We start from the raw sequence: 17,500 nt of genomic DNA, 5'->3' as shown, positions 1-17,500 counted from the left end.
GGTGGTGGCGGGGCGAGGCGGGGCCAGGCGGGGCAGGAGGCAACAGTACAGGTAATGGTAAAACAATAAACATCCATCGCTACGAGTCTATCAAGCGTGAAGGTCAGTGGTTGAAGAGGGTAAAGTGGAAGGAGAGGTCTACGTGGATGATGACCCTCTCCTTGTGTGTGCGTGTGCGTGTGTGTGTGTGTGTGTGTGTGTGTGTGTGTGTGTGTGTGTGTGTGTGTGTGTGTGTGTGTGTGATTCCTTTTCTCTCTCTCTCTCTCTCCCTTTTCCCATGAGTTGCAACTTGGGTACTTTTACATGGGAGTGACGGGTAGGTCTGGTTGGGAAGGTGTTACAAAGGGAGCGATCTCTCTCTCTCTCTCTCTCTCTCTCTCTCTCTCTCTCTCTCTCTCTCTCTCTCTCTCTCTCTCTCTTCCACCCCTCGACGTTCCAAACAATGCATATATTTCCTTACTATGCTATGACAACTTTAAAAAACATCCTGGTCGATATTTTGCTCCAGTAACCCTACACACACACACACACACACACACACACACACACACACACACACACACACACACACACGCACGCAAGCGCGCGCGCGCGGTACGCAGCACAAATCACCTGGCAGTGCAACCAACGAATAACAGTGAAAACGAGAGCCAAGACACAGTTATTAAGGACGGACGGGGACACACACACACACACACACACACACACACACACACACACACACACACACACACACACACACACACACACACACACACATAAGGCCTGGCTGGACTTGACACAGGCAGGTGGTATTAACGCACATCTGAGAGAGAGAGAGAGAGAGAGAGAGAGAGAGAGAGAGAGAGAGAGAGAGAGAGAGAGAGAGAGAGAGAGAGAGAGAGAGAGAGAGAGAGAGAGAGAGAGAGAGAGAGAGAGTCACATTTTATGAGGCATATTTTATTTTTCTCATCTTACTCTATGCTGGTGGGGAGGAGGGAAGGAGGGCTGGATGGGTGAAGTTATGGAAAGGTCGCTTAGTCCAGGAAACATGTGGAACTACCTTAGCTCCTCCCCAACTAACCTCCCGCCACTATTCCTCCTCCTCCATCTCTCCCTCGCATCTAAGTGGGTAATGTCAGGCTGTTGTACAGTTAGTCAGGTACTCAGAGGAAACCTTCTCACAGGAAGCGAAATGTGACTAAGATCCATATTCATAAACGTTTCATCGCCTTATCTAGACTATTTTTTAAACAAGCTGTAGTGGGAGTTAATGGGGGGTTTTCAAGCATTAATGGCTTTTGAGATGGTTTAACGACTGCTCTGTATTATGAAGGGGAGAAATACTGATGAGGACACGAGCGACCACCTCCGTGCCCTTTCAAAGTAGATCTTATAAGAAAAGAAAGAGGATTTGATGTGAACGGTCTTGTCAGAGAGAGAGAGAGAGAGAGAGAGAGAGAGAGAGAGAGAGAGAGAGAGAGAGAGAGAGAGAGAGAGAGAGAGAGAGAGAGAGAGAGAGAGAGAGATACTGCTTCACCGGATGTGTGGTTACTTATATCACCATGATATTACCACCAGCACCTCCACCATCACCTCCACCATCACCACCACCATCACGACCACCATGAACACCACCACCACCACTACTGTACCTCCACCATCAGTGCTATCTGTCCTCCACCATCACTTCTCCACACCGTCACTGCACCATCACCTGGCATTAGCTCTTATCTGTCTTCCCACCACTACTTCCACTACCTCCACCACCACCGCCCATTCACCTCCATTCTTCCACATCACTATTATCCCGTCCACTCTACTCCACTCCACTCCCTCCAGCTGTTACAATGCGAGGAAGCGAGAGAGAGAGAGAGAGAGAGAGAGAGAGAGAGAGAGAGAGAGAGAGAGAGAGAGAGAGAGAGAGAGAGAGAGAGAGAGAGAGAGAGAGAGAGAGAGAGAGAGAGAGAGAGATGCTGTTTATCTATGTATCGTTTCATCTAAGAAAATTCAGCACAGCATCATAAACGTATACATACATACATACATACAATGAACAATTACTGAAACGGTGGAGTATTAAAAAAATGAATAAATAAATAAAACAAAGATTACGAGAATTCATTATTGCATGTTATTGGAAAGATAACAAATAATTAATAAAAAAGTCATTATTAATGAGGAGGCGTGACAATTATGGCGCAATTATAGATATAAACACCGTGTTATTGAGAGAGAGAGAGAGAGAGAGAGAGAGAGAGAGAGAGAGAGAGAGAGAGAGAGAGAGAGAGAGAGAGAGAGAGAGAGAGAGAGAGAGGAAAAACATATTACACAACAAAACAACGACGGCAATATCACAATAACAACAATAGGCATACATACATACATACAAGCAAACATACATAGAAAGCAAAACAAAAAAATGAGGCAAAGAAAAAACATAAAAGAAAGAAAGAAAGAAAGAAAGAAATGAATGAAGGAGAGACACAAAAGGAAGCAATCTAACCCCAACACCTCTCTCTCTCTCTCTCTCTCTCTCTCTCTCTCTCTCTCTCTCTCTCTCTCTCTCTCTCTCTCTCTCTCTCTCATTCCCCATAGCCAGACGTGTAATGCCAGCCAGTGTCCACAACAATAGAAGGAGAGAACCGATGCCAAAAATTCCAACCTTCCTTTCCTGCCTCTCCCAGCCTCGCCTCACTCCCTGCCTCCCTCTCTCACACGCCATGTTAACGCCCTGATCCCATACTAATTAAGGCGTGAGGAATTTACCGTCTGAGAGAGAGAGAGAGAGAGAGAGAGAGAGAGAGAGAGAGAGAGAGAGAGAGAGAGAGAGAGAGAGAGAGAATCAGGGTAGTATTTGTGGTTAAAAAAAAAAAAAAAGGTGGTCTTTTTTACTATTTCATGTTGTGAGAAGATGGGGGAGAGGCGAGATGGGTATGGAAGAGCCGTGGAAGGGAAGGATACAAGTGTAGGAGGACAGGTAAGGAAAAGATAGGGAGAGGTACGTGTATGGGTGGGTGTGTGTTGTGGAAACTGAGATAAGTGGTGTGGATAAAGGGGAGGAAGAAAGAAGAGATGAATCTTGGGAGTTAGGAAGAGTAAATGAAAGTGAAAATAACTAATAATATGCGGTGAATGTGAAGGAACAGGAGTGCGGTGCGAGTTTACATTACCTGAGGGTGTCCAGGCCTGACGCAGCCAACAAACATTTCACACCTGCGCCTTAAGTGAACAACAATGTAATTTACACCCGTCGCACCTGACGCACAGTGGTGGGCGGAGCCTGAGCTGGTATGTACACCACCACCAACCACAACAACAACAACGACAACAATAACAACAATTACTACAACAACAAAACATAACAATCCATCGCATTTAATCCCCGCCCCTCTCACACTTTCACGCCAAAACAAAATATCGTCGAATCAGTTGGTTAACATATACGAGTAGTAATCAGTGTCAAGTTTCCGGGTTAGCAAGACCGAAGGGGGAAACCTGCTGGACCTGACAGCAGATGACAATGGTGGGAGGGAGGCCGCCCCACTGCTGCCTGGACCAGCGCTTCCGGGCCGGCGGCGGCGGAACCCCAGAGGACGATGGCAGGCGGGCGGCGGCAGGGGAGAGGAGATGGAGGAGTGTGGGATGGACTGAAGTGTTGCCTCTTGCCGACTCAAGCTTGAGGCTGCCCGGGTTGGAGGCGAGACTCTCAGGGAAGGACGGAGTCTGTAGAGCTATTTTTTTTTCTTACCATGACCATGCATATCAATATCTGTCTACCTGTCTAACCAACACGAATCTCTCTCTCTCTCTCTCTCTCCGATGGATGGCAGCGAGTCTAGCGAGGCAGGTGCTGGAGCCGGACGGGTTTCAGTTCTCAGTGACCCCGACCCAGGCAGCGGCCATGACACCCCCGCGGGAACTGGGGCGATCTGAGGTCCCGAGGCAACCAACCGTCACGAAGAGCCTGGTTTTGGTGCCCCCCTTGCTCGTCCCCTCCTGCAGCACGTGACTGGCTCCCCGCACCGACCCGACCACATCACGCACGGATGCCACGCCGCGCCACCTCACAGGAGCGGGTCAGGCAGTGCGGAGCGGCGGGGTGGTGAGGATCCAAGGGTCATTGAGATCCACAGCAAGGATGATCTGCCGCTGGAGGGCACGTCACGATCCGTCCTTTTATGCTCCTCGCTTCCTTCACATCCTCACACTCTCGTGACCCCACAAACGCTCCTCCTCCCACCCCTCCTCCTCACGACTTTGCGGCCTAACATCACACAGCCCTCCTCGCTTCTCATACACACACCTGTCCTCCCACACACCACACCTGTGTCCCTCAATCCACCTTCACACAGTTTAGATTCTAGCAACTCTGTCAACACTCGTCTCCAAGGCTCCCCTGCACCTGTCATAACAACACCGTCTCCGCCGCACCTACACCACCACCTCCGTTTCCACCCTCAACCTCTCTGCCTCATGGAGAAAATTGAGCTGCCGTGGAACGAAAGAAAAAAAAAATAAAAAACAATAATAATATAAAAAATAAAATAAAATAAACAAATAAAATAAATATATTTTCCAACGTTGCATAAAGCGGTGGTAACCTCCGCCAGGGCCAGAATACCAAGGATGTGCCACGTGGTACTTCCTAAGGTCAGCTGAGTGGATATTCCTTGGGTTGCGTTGTTGTGATGACAAGGGACGATGGGGACGCCGAGGCAGCCCAGCGCAATGGAAGATGATAATGATATCCTTCCCCAGCCACGTGCCGCCACTAAACCAGTCCCGTCCTTTATCAGCGTCTCCAACCACATTTTTAACAATCCACACCACCACAAGTCGCATCACAAGCCTTCCACAGCTTCACCCCCACGGCCCATCACACACCCAACACCCAGCGGCCGTCACAGCAGCCTCACACGCCCGCCAATACATCACCACACACGCCAGGCTGGGAAGGAGACCAACTCTGGCTTAATTCCTGCGCACTTGACAGATAGAGCTTGTTGGCTGAGCTTTGATTTGGTAAGTGAGCTTTAAAGTGAATCCCCTGCATGTCGCTAACTCGAAGATAAAGGGGGGATGAGGGACAAATGCATGACGCGGATCTCCCTTCATCTCGCCGCGTTATGCAAGAGGGAAGGGAGCGACACCAGACCCAACCTGATGGAACGCGAAGGTCGGGGCTCGGGGCTGCCGCGTCCAGCCTTGGCGGGGCGCAGCACACCAAGAGAGAAAGGGGAGAATGTAATCAGAGAGCAGAGGATATGGCGGGAGGAAAGATGCTCCTGGATACCGCACATGATGAGACAAAGGCCTAGGGGGGGGAAGGATAAGACGCAAGTTAATGAGTCGCCATAAAGTTACATAAAAATACTCAAGATGATTTCGGATTTTCGCCAAACGACGCCAAACACTTTTTCTTCACTCGGGTCGTTAGTGTCTGGAATTCTTTACCTCTTCAATGTCCATAGTGGAGCAACTGTAGCATTTAAGACTAAACAAATATGTATTTAGACATCACATCTAAGTCTGAGAAAGGGAATGGGGGGAGGATGGGGGCTGGACTACCGGAAAGGCTAAATTAGGCTGTGAGGGAATAACTGCGCACCACGTTTGGCAGAGCAGGTGGTGACGGTGTCCGCGGCGAGGAGGGAGACTGCTAAGTAAGTCTGAACACACACTGGATTAGGGCAGTGTGGTGTGGGTATCGTTAAGTAGCATGCAACACGGGGAGTCTTTAGCGGCATTCATAAACACTTAAGGGCCGTGTTCTCGAACCTATCGGCGCCTCGTCTAGAATAATCCAAACAGGCTCTGGTGGGAATTACATTTTTTTTAAATGATAATCTAATATGGTTCCTGGATTATTACAAGAAAAAAAAAAAGGTAAGTATGAGAAACTGCTTTAACCATCTCTTTGGCCTTTAAAAATCATCCTCATGACAACCTTAAGTGTTTAATAATAGAGAAGCATGACCCCGCGGAGCACAGGTGGTAGTCTGAAGGGTAAACAAAGCACAGGAAGTGGCTTAGGGGATGTGAGAGAGGCACCGTGTTGAAGGGCAAGACACAGGTGGGCAGGTGAGGCTACCGGGCCGAACAGCAACAGGTGTCCCGAGAGAGAGAGGGAGGAAAAGAGGGAAAGAGAACGAGATAGAGAGAGAGGCCGTGGACTGCCCTTCGCCCTCCCGGTTCCTAGTAATGACAGCTATTACACCAAACTGGGGGAAAGGGGAGACTCTTCCTGTCATTACCGTGACTTAATTAGCAAACGAGCCTGGCCTTACTCCACCACAGCCTCTCTGCCCGCCACTCTCTTCCCTGTGGTCAGTGGCGAGGCGTGCAAGGAAAAAATAAATAAATAAAAAAAAATTATCGCAAGAGTAGGCAGGTAGGAAGGTGGTCAAGTCTCGTAGTTGTCTGTCTGGTTGCCTCGAGGGTCACAACAAGAGCCACTCAGGTCTTTGTTAAGGTGGTGGGTCCTTAGAATGAAGATTGCTTGAGTCTCCACTTAACCCAAACTCTTCCTCTTCCTCGTTGTTACTGCTGCCTGTTGGTGTCTTCCTGTGTCTGTCTGTGTTGTGTGTGGATGGATGGGAGAGAGAGAGAGAGAGAGAGAGAGAGAGAGAGAGAGAGAGAGAGAGAGAGAGAGAGAGAGAGAGAGAGAGAGAGAGAGAGAGAGAGAGAGAGAGAGAGAGAGAGAGAGAGAGAGAGAGAGAGAGAGAGAGAGAGAGAGAGAGAGAGAGAGAGATCTAAGGAGACAGTAGTAAGTAGTGTGAAAATGAAATAATGAGGAGGAGGAGGAGGAGGAGGAGGAGGAGGAGGAGGAGGAGGAGGAGGAGGAGGGAGTTAAGTTCACAGGGAAGTGACCACCATCACCAGAACCAGTCACTCACGGACTCTCACACACACACACACACACACACACACACACACACACACACACACACACACACACACACACACACACACACACACACACACACACACAGCTGGGTTGAGGTTCTGAAGGACGCAAAAAGATCTCATTGAACGTTGAAGTTATAAAAAGAAAAATCAACACACGAGAAGGTTTAAGAGAGAGAGAGAGAGAGAGAGAGAGAGAGAGAGAGAGAGAGAGAGAGAGAGAGAGAGAGAGAGAGAGAGAGAGAGAGAGAGAGAGACTCAAATGACTCCACCACGGTAATGTATACATGCTTTGTCTTTTTCTTCTTAATTTTTATTAGATTTTCAAAGCAAAACATACAGACGAGATGACTCTCTCTCTCTCTCTCTCTCTCTCTCTCTCTCTCTCTCTCTCTCTCTCTCTCTCTCTCTCTCTCTCTTTCTCTTTCCCTATGCAAAAATTACCATCAGTAACTACATTTAACACCACACCACATACGACACAGCCACCATACCATCACCACAACAGGCAAGAACCATCACCACTAACGTCACACTTCCATCATCACCACCAACATCACACCACACCACCACCACCACCACCACCACAAGAAATAACCACACTTAACACCACGAACATCATCACCATTACTACCACCACACAACCCTTCATGCTATTACACCTATCAGTAACACCACCACCACCAGACCTCATCTTCAGAGCTTCACAATACAACACGCAGGGACACACACACACACACACACACACACACACACACACACACACACACACACACACAAAAAAAAAAAAAAAAAAAAAACAGGTAAAAAAAAGTAAAAAAGTGGACTCCGTGAAAAGTTTTATCAGGCGCAGTAATGCTCAGGGAAGAGAGAGAGAAAAAAAAGTTCTAAAAATAAGGTTGAGAATCAGGGCCGGTTAATGCAAGACCTGTCGGCTTGGGGGGAAGAAGCGGCTGGGAAGTGAAGGCAAAGCTGGTGGTGTCTACTGGTGTCTACTTATGTCATCATGGTGGTGATGGTGATGGTGGGAGTCAGATTGCTAGCGGTGAGGAAGAAAAAGGAGGATTAAAAGAAGGATTAGAAAGAAAATGAGGAGGAGGCGCTGGAAGAAGAGGATGTAATGGTGATGATAAGGAGGAAGCGGATTAGAAGAGAAGAAGGGGAGGGAGTGTAGGCAGACGATGATGTGATGATGACAATAAGAAGGAAAGGAGGGGAAAATGTGAAGTTAGAGGATGTTATGTTATAATGATGAAGATGTGGAGAGAAAACGATGAGGAAAAGTGGGGAAGCGGGTTGGATGGTGAAATGATGACAGTGATGATGAAAGAGGCGGACGAGGATTAAGACGACGAAGACAACGACGAGTAAAATGAAAAGAAGGAAGACAGCACTGGAAGATCAGGATATAAAGACAATGATAATGACGATGATAAGCCTGTTTACGATAACACGCTTACTAACTAAGGATGAATGAATGAGCTGCTGCCACTCTGCCACCACCACCACCACCTCCAAGGACACCCACACAGTACCACGGCACTTCCTCATCGCCTCCCCACCCACCCTATCCCCACCAGGGCCTTGCAACGCTCTTTCCTCAACTTTGCTACTTCTTTTACTTATTAGGACATGCGTAACTGTTGCGGGGAGTGGGGGGGATGGGGAGGCACGTGGTGGGTCACACGCACCTTGTCATATTTGGCAGCTGGCATGGTGCAGGACTGTGCGCGCGCGTGTACACACACACACACACACACACACACACACACACACACACACACACACACACACACACACACACACACACACACACACACAGCGTCTCTCTCTCTCTCTCTCTCTCTCTCTCTCTCTCTCTCTCTCTCTCTCTCTCTCTCTCTCTCTCTCTCTCTCTCTCTCTCTCTCTCTCTCTCTCACGTTGGCGGAAACATTCTCTCCATATTTGGGGTCTTGGCACTGCCGCTCGAGGTTGGGGGAGGGAGGAGAGGAGAAGGGAGGGGAGTGGCAACAGCCTGCACGAGTGACGGAGGGGGGATTGAGGGACGGGGAGCCGGACAGAAGGCCTGAGGGGGATTAGCACTCAGTAAAAAGGGAAAGGAGGGAGGGAGTCGGGAAAGTTCCTGAGCTGAGCGGCATCACAGGTGCCACGCAATGCTCACGATGGCGTCACCCTCCCCGCGCCTCCTGAAACACCCGTTCCCGCTACCGGTGACACACTAACCTTACACCATAACCCCACTTTTCAAACCGACACCCTGGAATCCCCCTCACGATCTCGCCCTGCCCCACACCTGCCTGCCTGTCTGCTCCACAACTTCATGGGACAGTAAAGAGGCGCAGCGCAGAGCCACACACCTGCTGTTTCTTACTTCAACGCCTCGTGTGTGGGTGCTCCCTCCCAAGCGGGTCTTTCTTTCCTTGCCAGCCCACTTTTCGTCCCGGATGGAGCGCTTCGACGCAACGATCGGCCATCCAGCACACTCGCGCTACGCTTGCCAACACACTTTCACTACGAGACGAGCACCCATGATGGGTTGTTGCTGCTAGCGTATTCACACCTCACAGGGACTGAGAGAGAGAGAGAGAGAGAGAGAGAGAGAGAGAGAGAGAGAGAGAGAGAGAGAGAGAGAGAGAGAGAGAGAGAGAGAGAGAGAGAGAGAGAGAGAGAGAGAGAGAATGAAAGAAGCCAAGTATTATCCTGTTCTGTTTTGACTTCAGCTGCCCTGGGGGTGAGACAGTAGCTGGGAGGGACATGAGAAGCGTGGGAAGGGAGAGTCAGGCGGGTAGCGGAGGGCTGCCTTGGGGGGCCTCGCTCACCACCCAGGTGCCCTCCAGCTGGCGGCCGGAACCTAAATTGTGAATGGGCCGAGTGAAGGTCAGTGAGGAGGGCCAGACACCGCTAGAACACGGCAGCGTCAGGGCGTCTGGCTTGCCTCGTCGGGCAGCGCAGGAGTTTCAGGCGTGTAACCCTACAAGGCGGTGGCGGTGGGAAGGGCACAAGTGAGAGGCACCGCTGGGGTAGCCTCGGGGCACGCCGCCAACTTTTCCTGGGTGGGTCCGAGCCGCACCTCAGGGATGTTGCCGCCCTCTCGTGCCCCCAGCAGCCCGGGCATCGCTATTGACTCCTTTCACCGGTGCAGGACTTTCCCCCACACCTGTAGGTCTTCCCGACGACAGGGCGAAGACGGCACCGCCATAACTTTCAGGAGCAGGGATTGAACCACTTACTTAACATTCAGATTATGTACCGGAAAACAAACCGTTTTTATGTCCATGCAGCGAACACAACCTGTTTGAGCGAAGAGGAAGAGGGAGGCGGAGAGCACGACGTGGCGAGTGGGAGTCAAGGGCAGGCGTGGGGGAGAGGGAGGGGCACGGGGGTCCAAGGAGGGGCACAAGGGTTACCAGGCTGTTGTTTTTTGCATGAGCGGTTACTACTTGTCAAAAATATATCCTACCACACACACACACACACACACACTATTCAGTATCATTACGTCACTAGCATAATGGGCCACCAAACAAACCTGCCGACCTTCCTTTAACACATTCAGCACATACTTCACCACACATCAGCAAGCAAAACCCCATGCAGTAACCCTCACTCCCTTCCTTCTTTATCCAACACCATCACCCTCAATATTTATACCTATTACACACACACACACACACACACACACACACACACACACACACACACACACACACACACACACACACACACACACCAATTGCAATACAAACACGTACCAAACCTGCCAAACAAGACCCAAATACGAAGATCTATTGCAATACACAACAAAACACAACATACATGACCCATTTCTATTTTTTTCTCTTCCCACTCACTCCCTTATTTATGCCCAGACATCACAAGGAAAAGCTGAAAAAAAAATAAAATAGAGCGTAACCTCGGCCCAAAATACACTTTTCTAACAGCCTCACGTGCATCCTTCATGCCCTGACAAGTCTTTACCTGGTCGTGCACTTTCTGCCTGCAAAACTGGTTGGCCTTTGCAGGTGTGGAGCGGTGGATGGGGCAGTGGTGGTGGTGGTGGTGGTGGCGAGGAACAAGCAAGCACCAAACACACACACACACACACACACACACACACACACACACACACACACACACACACACACACACACACACACACACACACACACATGCAGGTCGCTTACATCACCAACACACAAGTTAAATATGCCACCACACCCCCTCTGTCTCTCTCTCTCTCTCTCTCTCTCTCTCTCTCTCTCTCTCTCTCTCTCTCTCTCTCTCTCTCTCTCTCTCTCTCTCTCTTAAACACAACATACTGCTGCGCTTCCTCCCACGCCTCCCTCTCAATTATGGGGAGTTAAAAAAATAACGTGTGTGCCTTGAAGTAAAGAGGGCTTGATGAGGCCTCTGAGAGCTTGGAGGAATGGAGAGGACGCTGGGAAAGGAAGGGAAGGCTGGCTGGGTGGGATCCCTAGTGGCGTGGGAGGCTGCAAGTCGTTGGGACGGGTACGGTCGTTGGTTAGAATAGGAGAAGCACCCAACATAAAACTCTTACTGCTTTAGTTCTTTGTTAGCAGAGTACTGTCAGGAAAACTGTTTACATGGACACACACATACACACGTATAAACACAGGGTCAATAGAGTGAATGGTAAGTTAACTCTTGTCTTTTCAAGCGTATCTATAGAATTGCTTACGAGACTGTAGTGGAAAAAATGAGTGCTTAAAAGTTGCAAGTGATTATGGGAAAAAAATGGTTTGTAGAGAAAGGGTTCACTCGCTAGCTCTCTCTCTCTCTCTCTCTCTCTCTCTCTCTCTCTCTCTCTCTCTCTCTCTCTCTCTCTCTCTCTCTCTCTCATACTTGATAAATAAAAAAAAAAAAGGGAGGAAGTTATCATTATCACCAATATCACTAACTAACTCCCCACCTCCATGAATAATAATGAATGCGAGAGAAAAGAAAAAAAAATCTAACTTCCTTCCTTCTGCTCTCATGGCCATTCACGCTGTTGTTGTTGTTGGTGCTGTTATGTGAAAGGGGCTCAGGCCAAGGGCAAAGAAAAATGGGGAAAAAAAAATGGCCCAATGAAGACAGAAATCCCTTAAGAGGACAGTCGGAAGGTAAGTCCAAAGTTACATTGCGAAGTGTCTAGAAACCTCTCTCCTGCAGTAGTTTATGTAATTGTTGTTGTTGGTGGTGGTGATGGTGGTAGTGACGGTGATTTTCCTTCACTTCTCTATCAGTATTCCTTTCCCGCCGCTGCTGCTTCCTGACGTGCCGCGCTGCATGCCCCGTGCTGCTAATATGGCATAACGTGGAGGCTTTAGTGTGTGTGTGTGTGTGTGTGTGTGTGTGTGTGTGTGTGTGTGTGTGTGTGTGTGTGTGTGTGTGAGAGAGAGAGAGAGAGAGAGAGAGAGAGAGAGAGAGAGAGAGAGAGAGAGAGAGAGAGAGAGAGAGAGAGAGAGAGAGAGAGAGAGAGAGAGAGAGAGAGAGAAACAATGACAAATTCATGGAAGGAAAGAGAAAGCTGGAAAGGGGCTGGAAAGATCAGAGAGAGAGAGAGAGAGAGAGAGAGAGAGAGAGAGAGAGAGAGAGAGAGAGAGAGAGAGAGAGAGAGAGAGAGAGAGAGAATCAAACAAGGCTGTGACGTGTGGGACTCGATACAAGTCGTGGGAGGCAAAGCCACACACACACACACATAAACACACACACACACACACACACACACACACACACACACACGCGGTCCAGCCCTTTCCCCGCGACTGTCACACACACACACACACACACACACACACACACACACACACACACACACACACACACACACACACACACACACAAACTGGCTTGCTTGCGCCACGTGTGACCATCCACGGCTTTGGCCCCAGTCAGCAACAAGAAAACAATAACAAGGAGATAATCAGGAGGGAGTGGCTGGGAGAACAAGAGAACAAGTGGGTGAGGAAAGAAGGGCTTGGTGTGCGTGTGTATGAGCGCGGGGGAAGAAAGAACAAGAACTTGAACCTTTTCTTGTATTATGCAAATGGTACCGCGTTTAATTCTTCAGCAATGCACGAATGATTCTTGTGTGCACATGCTATTTCCTTTTATCTCGGACCCGATTTCATGTTTCTTGGAATTGAGGGCACCGCTGAAGGGTGAGGGCTGGGGAAGATTTCAGCCGAGTCTATATACGTAAAGTGTGGGTGAATTAAATACTCTTGGGACGTGACTACATATGCGGTGGTGACCGTAACAGTGATTTCACACATCCGTGGTGAAAGGATATTTTGGGAAAACACGGTAGGTAACCGAAAAGAATGCTCACTGATGCACACACACACACATGGCCGGACACACACAAAGATAGACAGACAAGTTTACTGACCACAGAATCACGGGGTTAACAAAATTATACGGTGGAATAAAAACGTGGCGGTCGAACGGACGAAGATAAAGCAAAATGGGATATATAAGTAGAGAAAACCATTAAAACAAAACTGCACACACACACACACACACTTCCCATTACTAAAGCCTCATGAAGGGCTAGGCTTTATCGAGCCAGCCAGCTGCTGCTCCCTGTTTAGCTTAGATATCTGTCCCCGCGGTCCCTCGCCCGGCGCCGGCACTGTCCTCCCTCCCTCCCACACACCCAAACAGTAAAACCCTGACGCGGAGTCAGAGAGAGAGAGAGAGAGAGAGAGAGAGAGAGAGAGAGAGAGAGAGAGAGAGAGAGAGAGAGAGAGAGAGAGAGAGATTATGCAAGAGAGAGGGAGTGAGAGAGAGGTCGGGCAAAGGGACAAAGACGGTAACATTACAGCACGTAGGAAAGCGAGACACTGAAGAGATGGATGGCGAGCATTGAAGATGAATTGATGAAAGGGGAGCGGTGAAGAATGTGGGAAGAGAGAGAGAGAGAGAGAGAGAGAGAGAGAGAGAGAGAGAGAGAGAGAGAGAGAGAGAGAGAGAGAGAGAGAGAGAGAGAGAGAGAGAGAGAGAGACGTTAATTAAATGAATGGGAGGTTTAAAAGCCGCGTGGGTGGAGAGAGTGGAGGGGAGGGCGAAGGTGGGGGTCGAGACACTGTAGCGGAAGACACCACGCGGGAGAATCTTACCCCCATCCCCGCGCCCCCCATGCTACGCTCCTCCCTTTGTCCCTTTCTCCCTCCCTCCCCAACCATGACTCTTTGCAGTGTCACATTCCTAGGAAGAAACTAAAATGTTACTTGACCTTCCTTCCCTTTCTCCTTCTCCCCTCTCCCCCGCGACGTGCAAGCCAGCGTGCTTTGAAACTTTCCCCTCTGTGACCCCGCCTGACCCTCGCCCCTCGGCCAGCGTGAGGGCGGGCGGGGGCTGGGGCGTGGCCGTGATGCTGGCCTGCAATCTGACTAAATAAAGATCCCTCTTCGCCTCGCTCAATAAGGACAGACACCAGAGTGTGAGCAAGGCGCTCGACTTCCTTTGACACGAGTGAGTCTCTCTCTCTCTCTCTCTCTCTCTCTCTCTCTCTCTCTCTCTCTCTCTCTCTCTCTCTCTGCACGTCTCGCCTCGCTGGCCCACAATGCTGAAAGGGTGACTAGTGCTCCACGCCTCCCACGAGTGCTTGCTGCCCTCCTATACCTTCGGACGTCCCCAGCCACGACCGTGTCCGCCTTTCGCCCTTACACTGATATTCCCAAGCACTCGGCAAGCTATTAGGGCCGTATAAGGGACAAGTCACGCCTCTTCCCTACGCTCCCCGCCCCTGACCTTCTCCCGCTCCATCGTTTATTCATGGAATTCCTGTCACACTCATTCCCGACCTGGAGTTCGTAAGTTTTCATGTTTTGATTCACACGCACCGCGACTTGTCACCTAATCATGCGAGACAGCCGAGCTGGGCGGGTGGTAGGCGTGGCAGGCCGTCTTACCTTGCAGGGTAGTGCATGACGATGGGCTCCTGCAGGGCATTCCTCTTGTTATTCATCTTCCACATATTCTCCTTCTCGCGCCGTTTGTTCTTGCGGCGCTCCTTCTGAAGGGCACGGGCCGCAGTCACGTTCTTGTCGCCCTTCATTAGTAGGTTGGGATTCTTGCATTCCAGGGGCACCAACATCCCGCTGGGGGAGTTCTCCTTACTAAACTTCATCGTCACACACATTCAGGAACACATAGCACCACACACTCCCGCACACCAGTACAGACTCCTCGTGGTCCTAGCCCAGGATTTCTCGGGTGGCGGCTGAATACATGGTGGACAGCCAGCCAGGTGGGCTGAGGGCTAGTCACCGGCTGCTGTAGGGCTGCTGATTGGATAGTGGTTTGTAGGGAAGGTGGAGGCTCTCCACATGAGACACTAACACAGGCATCCCACCACCAGTGCACACGAGGGCTGGCGCGGCACACGGCACAGCGCGCACAGCGACTGATTGCACGTCTGCTCACCACAGCCCCTCGAAGAACACTGACTAGACTGCCAGGCAGACTGGCTGACTGGGCCTCTCTCTCTCTGTTGGCCCCGCTCCGCCGCCCCCAACACCCCAGTCCCACTGCCGCGCGGTTGGCTCACACACACACACACACACACACTGAGCTATCAGCTGCCGTCTTTCTCGCACGCTGCCTCCCCCATTCCGCCTCACCTGTCCCTTCCCTCACCCCACGCAACACATCCCTCACCACCCAAACACGACAAATTCAAATATAACACCAAGATGCTTCCCAGCGAGTGAAAACAGCCCAGCATTCCCTGGGTGAAACTTGGCGGGCCGGGGGCACTTGGCAGAGGGCCATCCACGGTGCAGGCGTGGTGGTGGCCCTGGTGCGCGGCGCGGCAGTGCACAGGGGGCGGCGGGATGGCCATGAGAGCGACCTTCCGGCACTTGGTGAGAGGCAGCGGGGAGAGTATCTCGTAACGAGAGGAGAGAGAAGCTTGAGGAGGTGATGGTGCGAGGAACAGGAACGAGAGAGAGAAGAGAGAAAAAAGAGGCGGCAGACGGAGACGAGCTGGACAAGGGAACATTGAGAAGGAGTGTTGAAAAGACATGACAGGGAAGCGGGAGAGGGAAGGAGGGAGGGGCGATGCTAACGAGAAGGGAATAAGAATGAGGAATCGAGGGGAGAAGAGAAGAGAAGGGAAGGTAACGGGGAGGGGAGGAGTGAGTGAGGGGCGCGATAGAGGGACGGGAGCCCAAACTTGGTAATGAATGAGTGTGGTGAGCGGCCTTGCTGGTTCTGCCTGGCTAGGAAGAATACGCGGCCAACACACACACACACACACACACACACACACACACACACACACACACACACACACACACACACACACACACACACACACACAAAGGAGAAAAAATAATAAAACACCATCATGACAAAGCAACAAGGCCAGGGAAAACATGTAAGAATGAAAGTACTTGAATGCCTTACACATACACACACACACACACACACACACACACACACACACACACACACACAGGCGCTTACTCACTCACATACGTAAAGCTGCCTTGACCTCTCTCATTACCATGACCTCGCCTGGTAATGATTTCCCTCAACAGCATCAGGCAATTACGCACGTTTCTCCACCGCAGCCGCCAATGTGTCCTTGTTGCTTATGACTACCCACCCACCCATCCACCCACCCAGACAGTCAGCCAATCAGTGAGTGAGTAAGTGAATGAGTCAGTCAGCTTTCCAGTCAGTCAGTCAGTCAGGTTGACACAGCCAGCCAGATAGCCACTCACTCAATTAGTCATCCATCCATCCATCCAGCCAGCCAGTTAGTCAGAAAGTCAGCTACCAAGCAAGCCAGCCAGCCTATCAGCCAGCCTATCAGCCAGTCAGTCAGCCAGCCAATCAGCCAGTCAGTCAGTTAGGTAATAGCAACAATCTAACCCGGGTTTGAAAGAATATACAAGTGTGCCTCTTTTTACATTTGGTGGTACTGATGCTGAGTCAGTGAGTGAGTGTGTTACTCATGACCTGACCTGAATACTTATTAAGATGCTGCTGATGGTGAATTTGATGATGATGGCGATTAAGATGGATGGAGTGAGTATGAGATAAAGCATAGGAATAAAGATGAGAAGAATAGGGATCGAGAATAAGGATAGGAGTGAGATGAAGACGTCAATGACAAGAAGAAGAAGAAGAAGAAGAAAGCAAAGACGACAACAAAAACAACGACAACGACAACGACGACTACGATCAAGAAGAAGAAGAAGACGCAAGAGAGAAAGAGAGAAGAGATAGAGAAAGAGCAGAGAGAGAAAATCAAATGCCAAACAACGACATTTAGCTTCACTCTTTTTTTCTCTCTTTTTCTTTTTTGCTTTACGTTTTTATCCGTCCGCCGATTAATGGCATGAATTATTCCGATGAGAGCGCTCGCCGTCTGTCCAGCAAACCGTGAATGGTCATCCTCCTCCTTCTCACACACACACACACACACACACACACACACACATTCCCGCCGCCTCTGCTTTTTCATCCGGATAATTTTTCTTCCTTTTGCTTCCTCCTCATTATCATCACCAATTACCATTATCATCATTATTTTCACTAACACTATTCCTTCTCTTCGTCGCCTTCGTATTAACTTGTGTGGTCAATACGTAG

At 50.0% G+C, this 17,500-nt stretch overlaps 1 protein-coding gene across 4 annotated transcripts in view; it reads right to left on the bottom strand.

Moving 5' to 3' along the window:
• Positions 1-17,500, bottom strand: part of LOC135101351 (uncharacterized) — a 42,264-nt gene that overhangs the window by 20,309 nt on the left and 4,455 nt on the right. Inside the window, exon 1 of one of the 4 annotated variants that reach the window (XM_064005220.1) lies at positions 14,809-15,406. The exons of 2 other annotated variants lie outside the window; for them this stretch is intronic. In XM_064005220.1, coding sequence (XP_063861290.1) covers positions 14,809-14,848 — 40 coding nt within the window. In that variant the 5' untranslated portion in view covers positions 14,849-15,406. Of the gene's footprint in view, positions 1-14,808; positions 15,407-17,500 lie in introns of those variants that run through there. One more of the 4 variants, XM_064005217.1, reaches the window with a different exon arrangement.

This window comes from Scylla paramamosain, chromosome 6 (genome assembly GCF_035594125.1).
Source record: "Scylla paramamosain isolate STU-SP2022 chromosome 6, ASM3559412v1, whole genome shotgun sequence".
NCBI lineage: Eukaryota > Metazoa > Arthropoda > Malacostraca > Decapoda > Portunidae > Scylla > Scylla paramamosain.
This window is presented reverse-complemented; position numbering and strand designations above follow the sequence as displayed.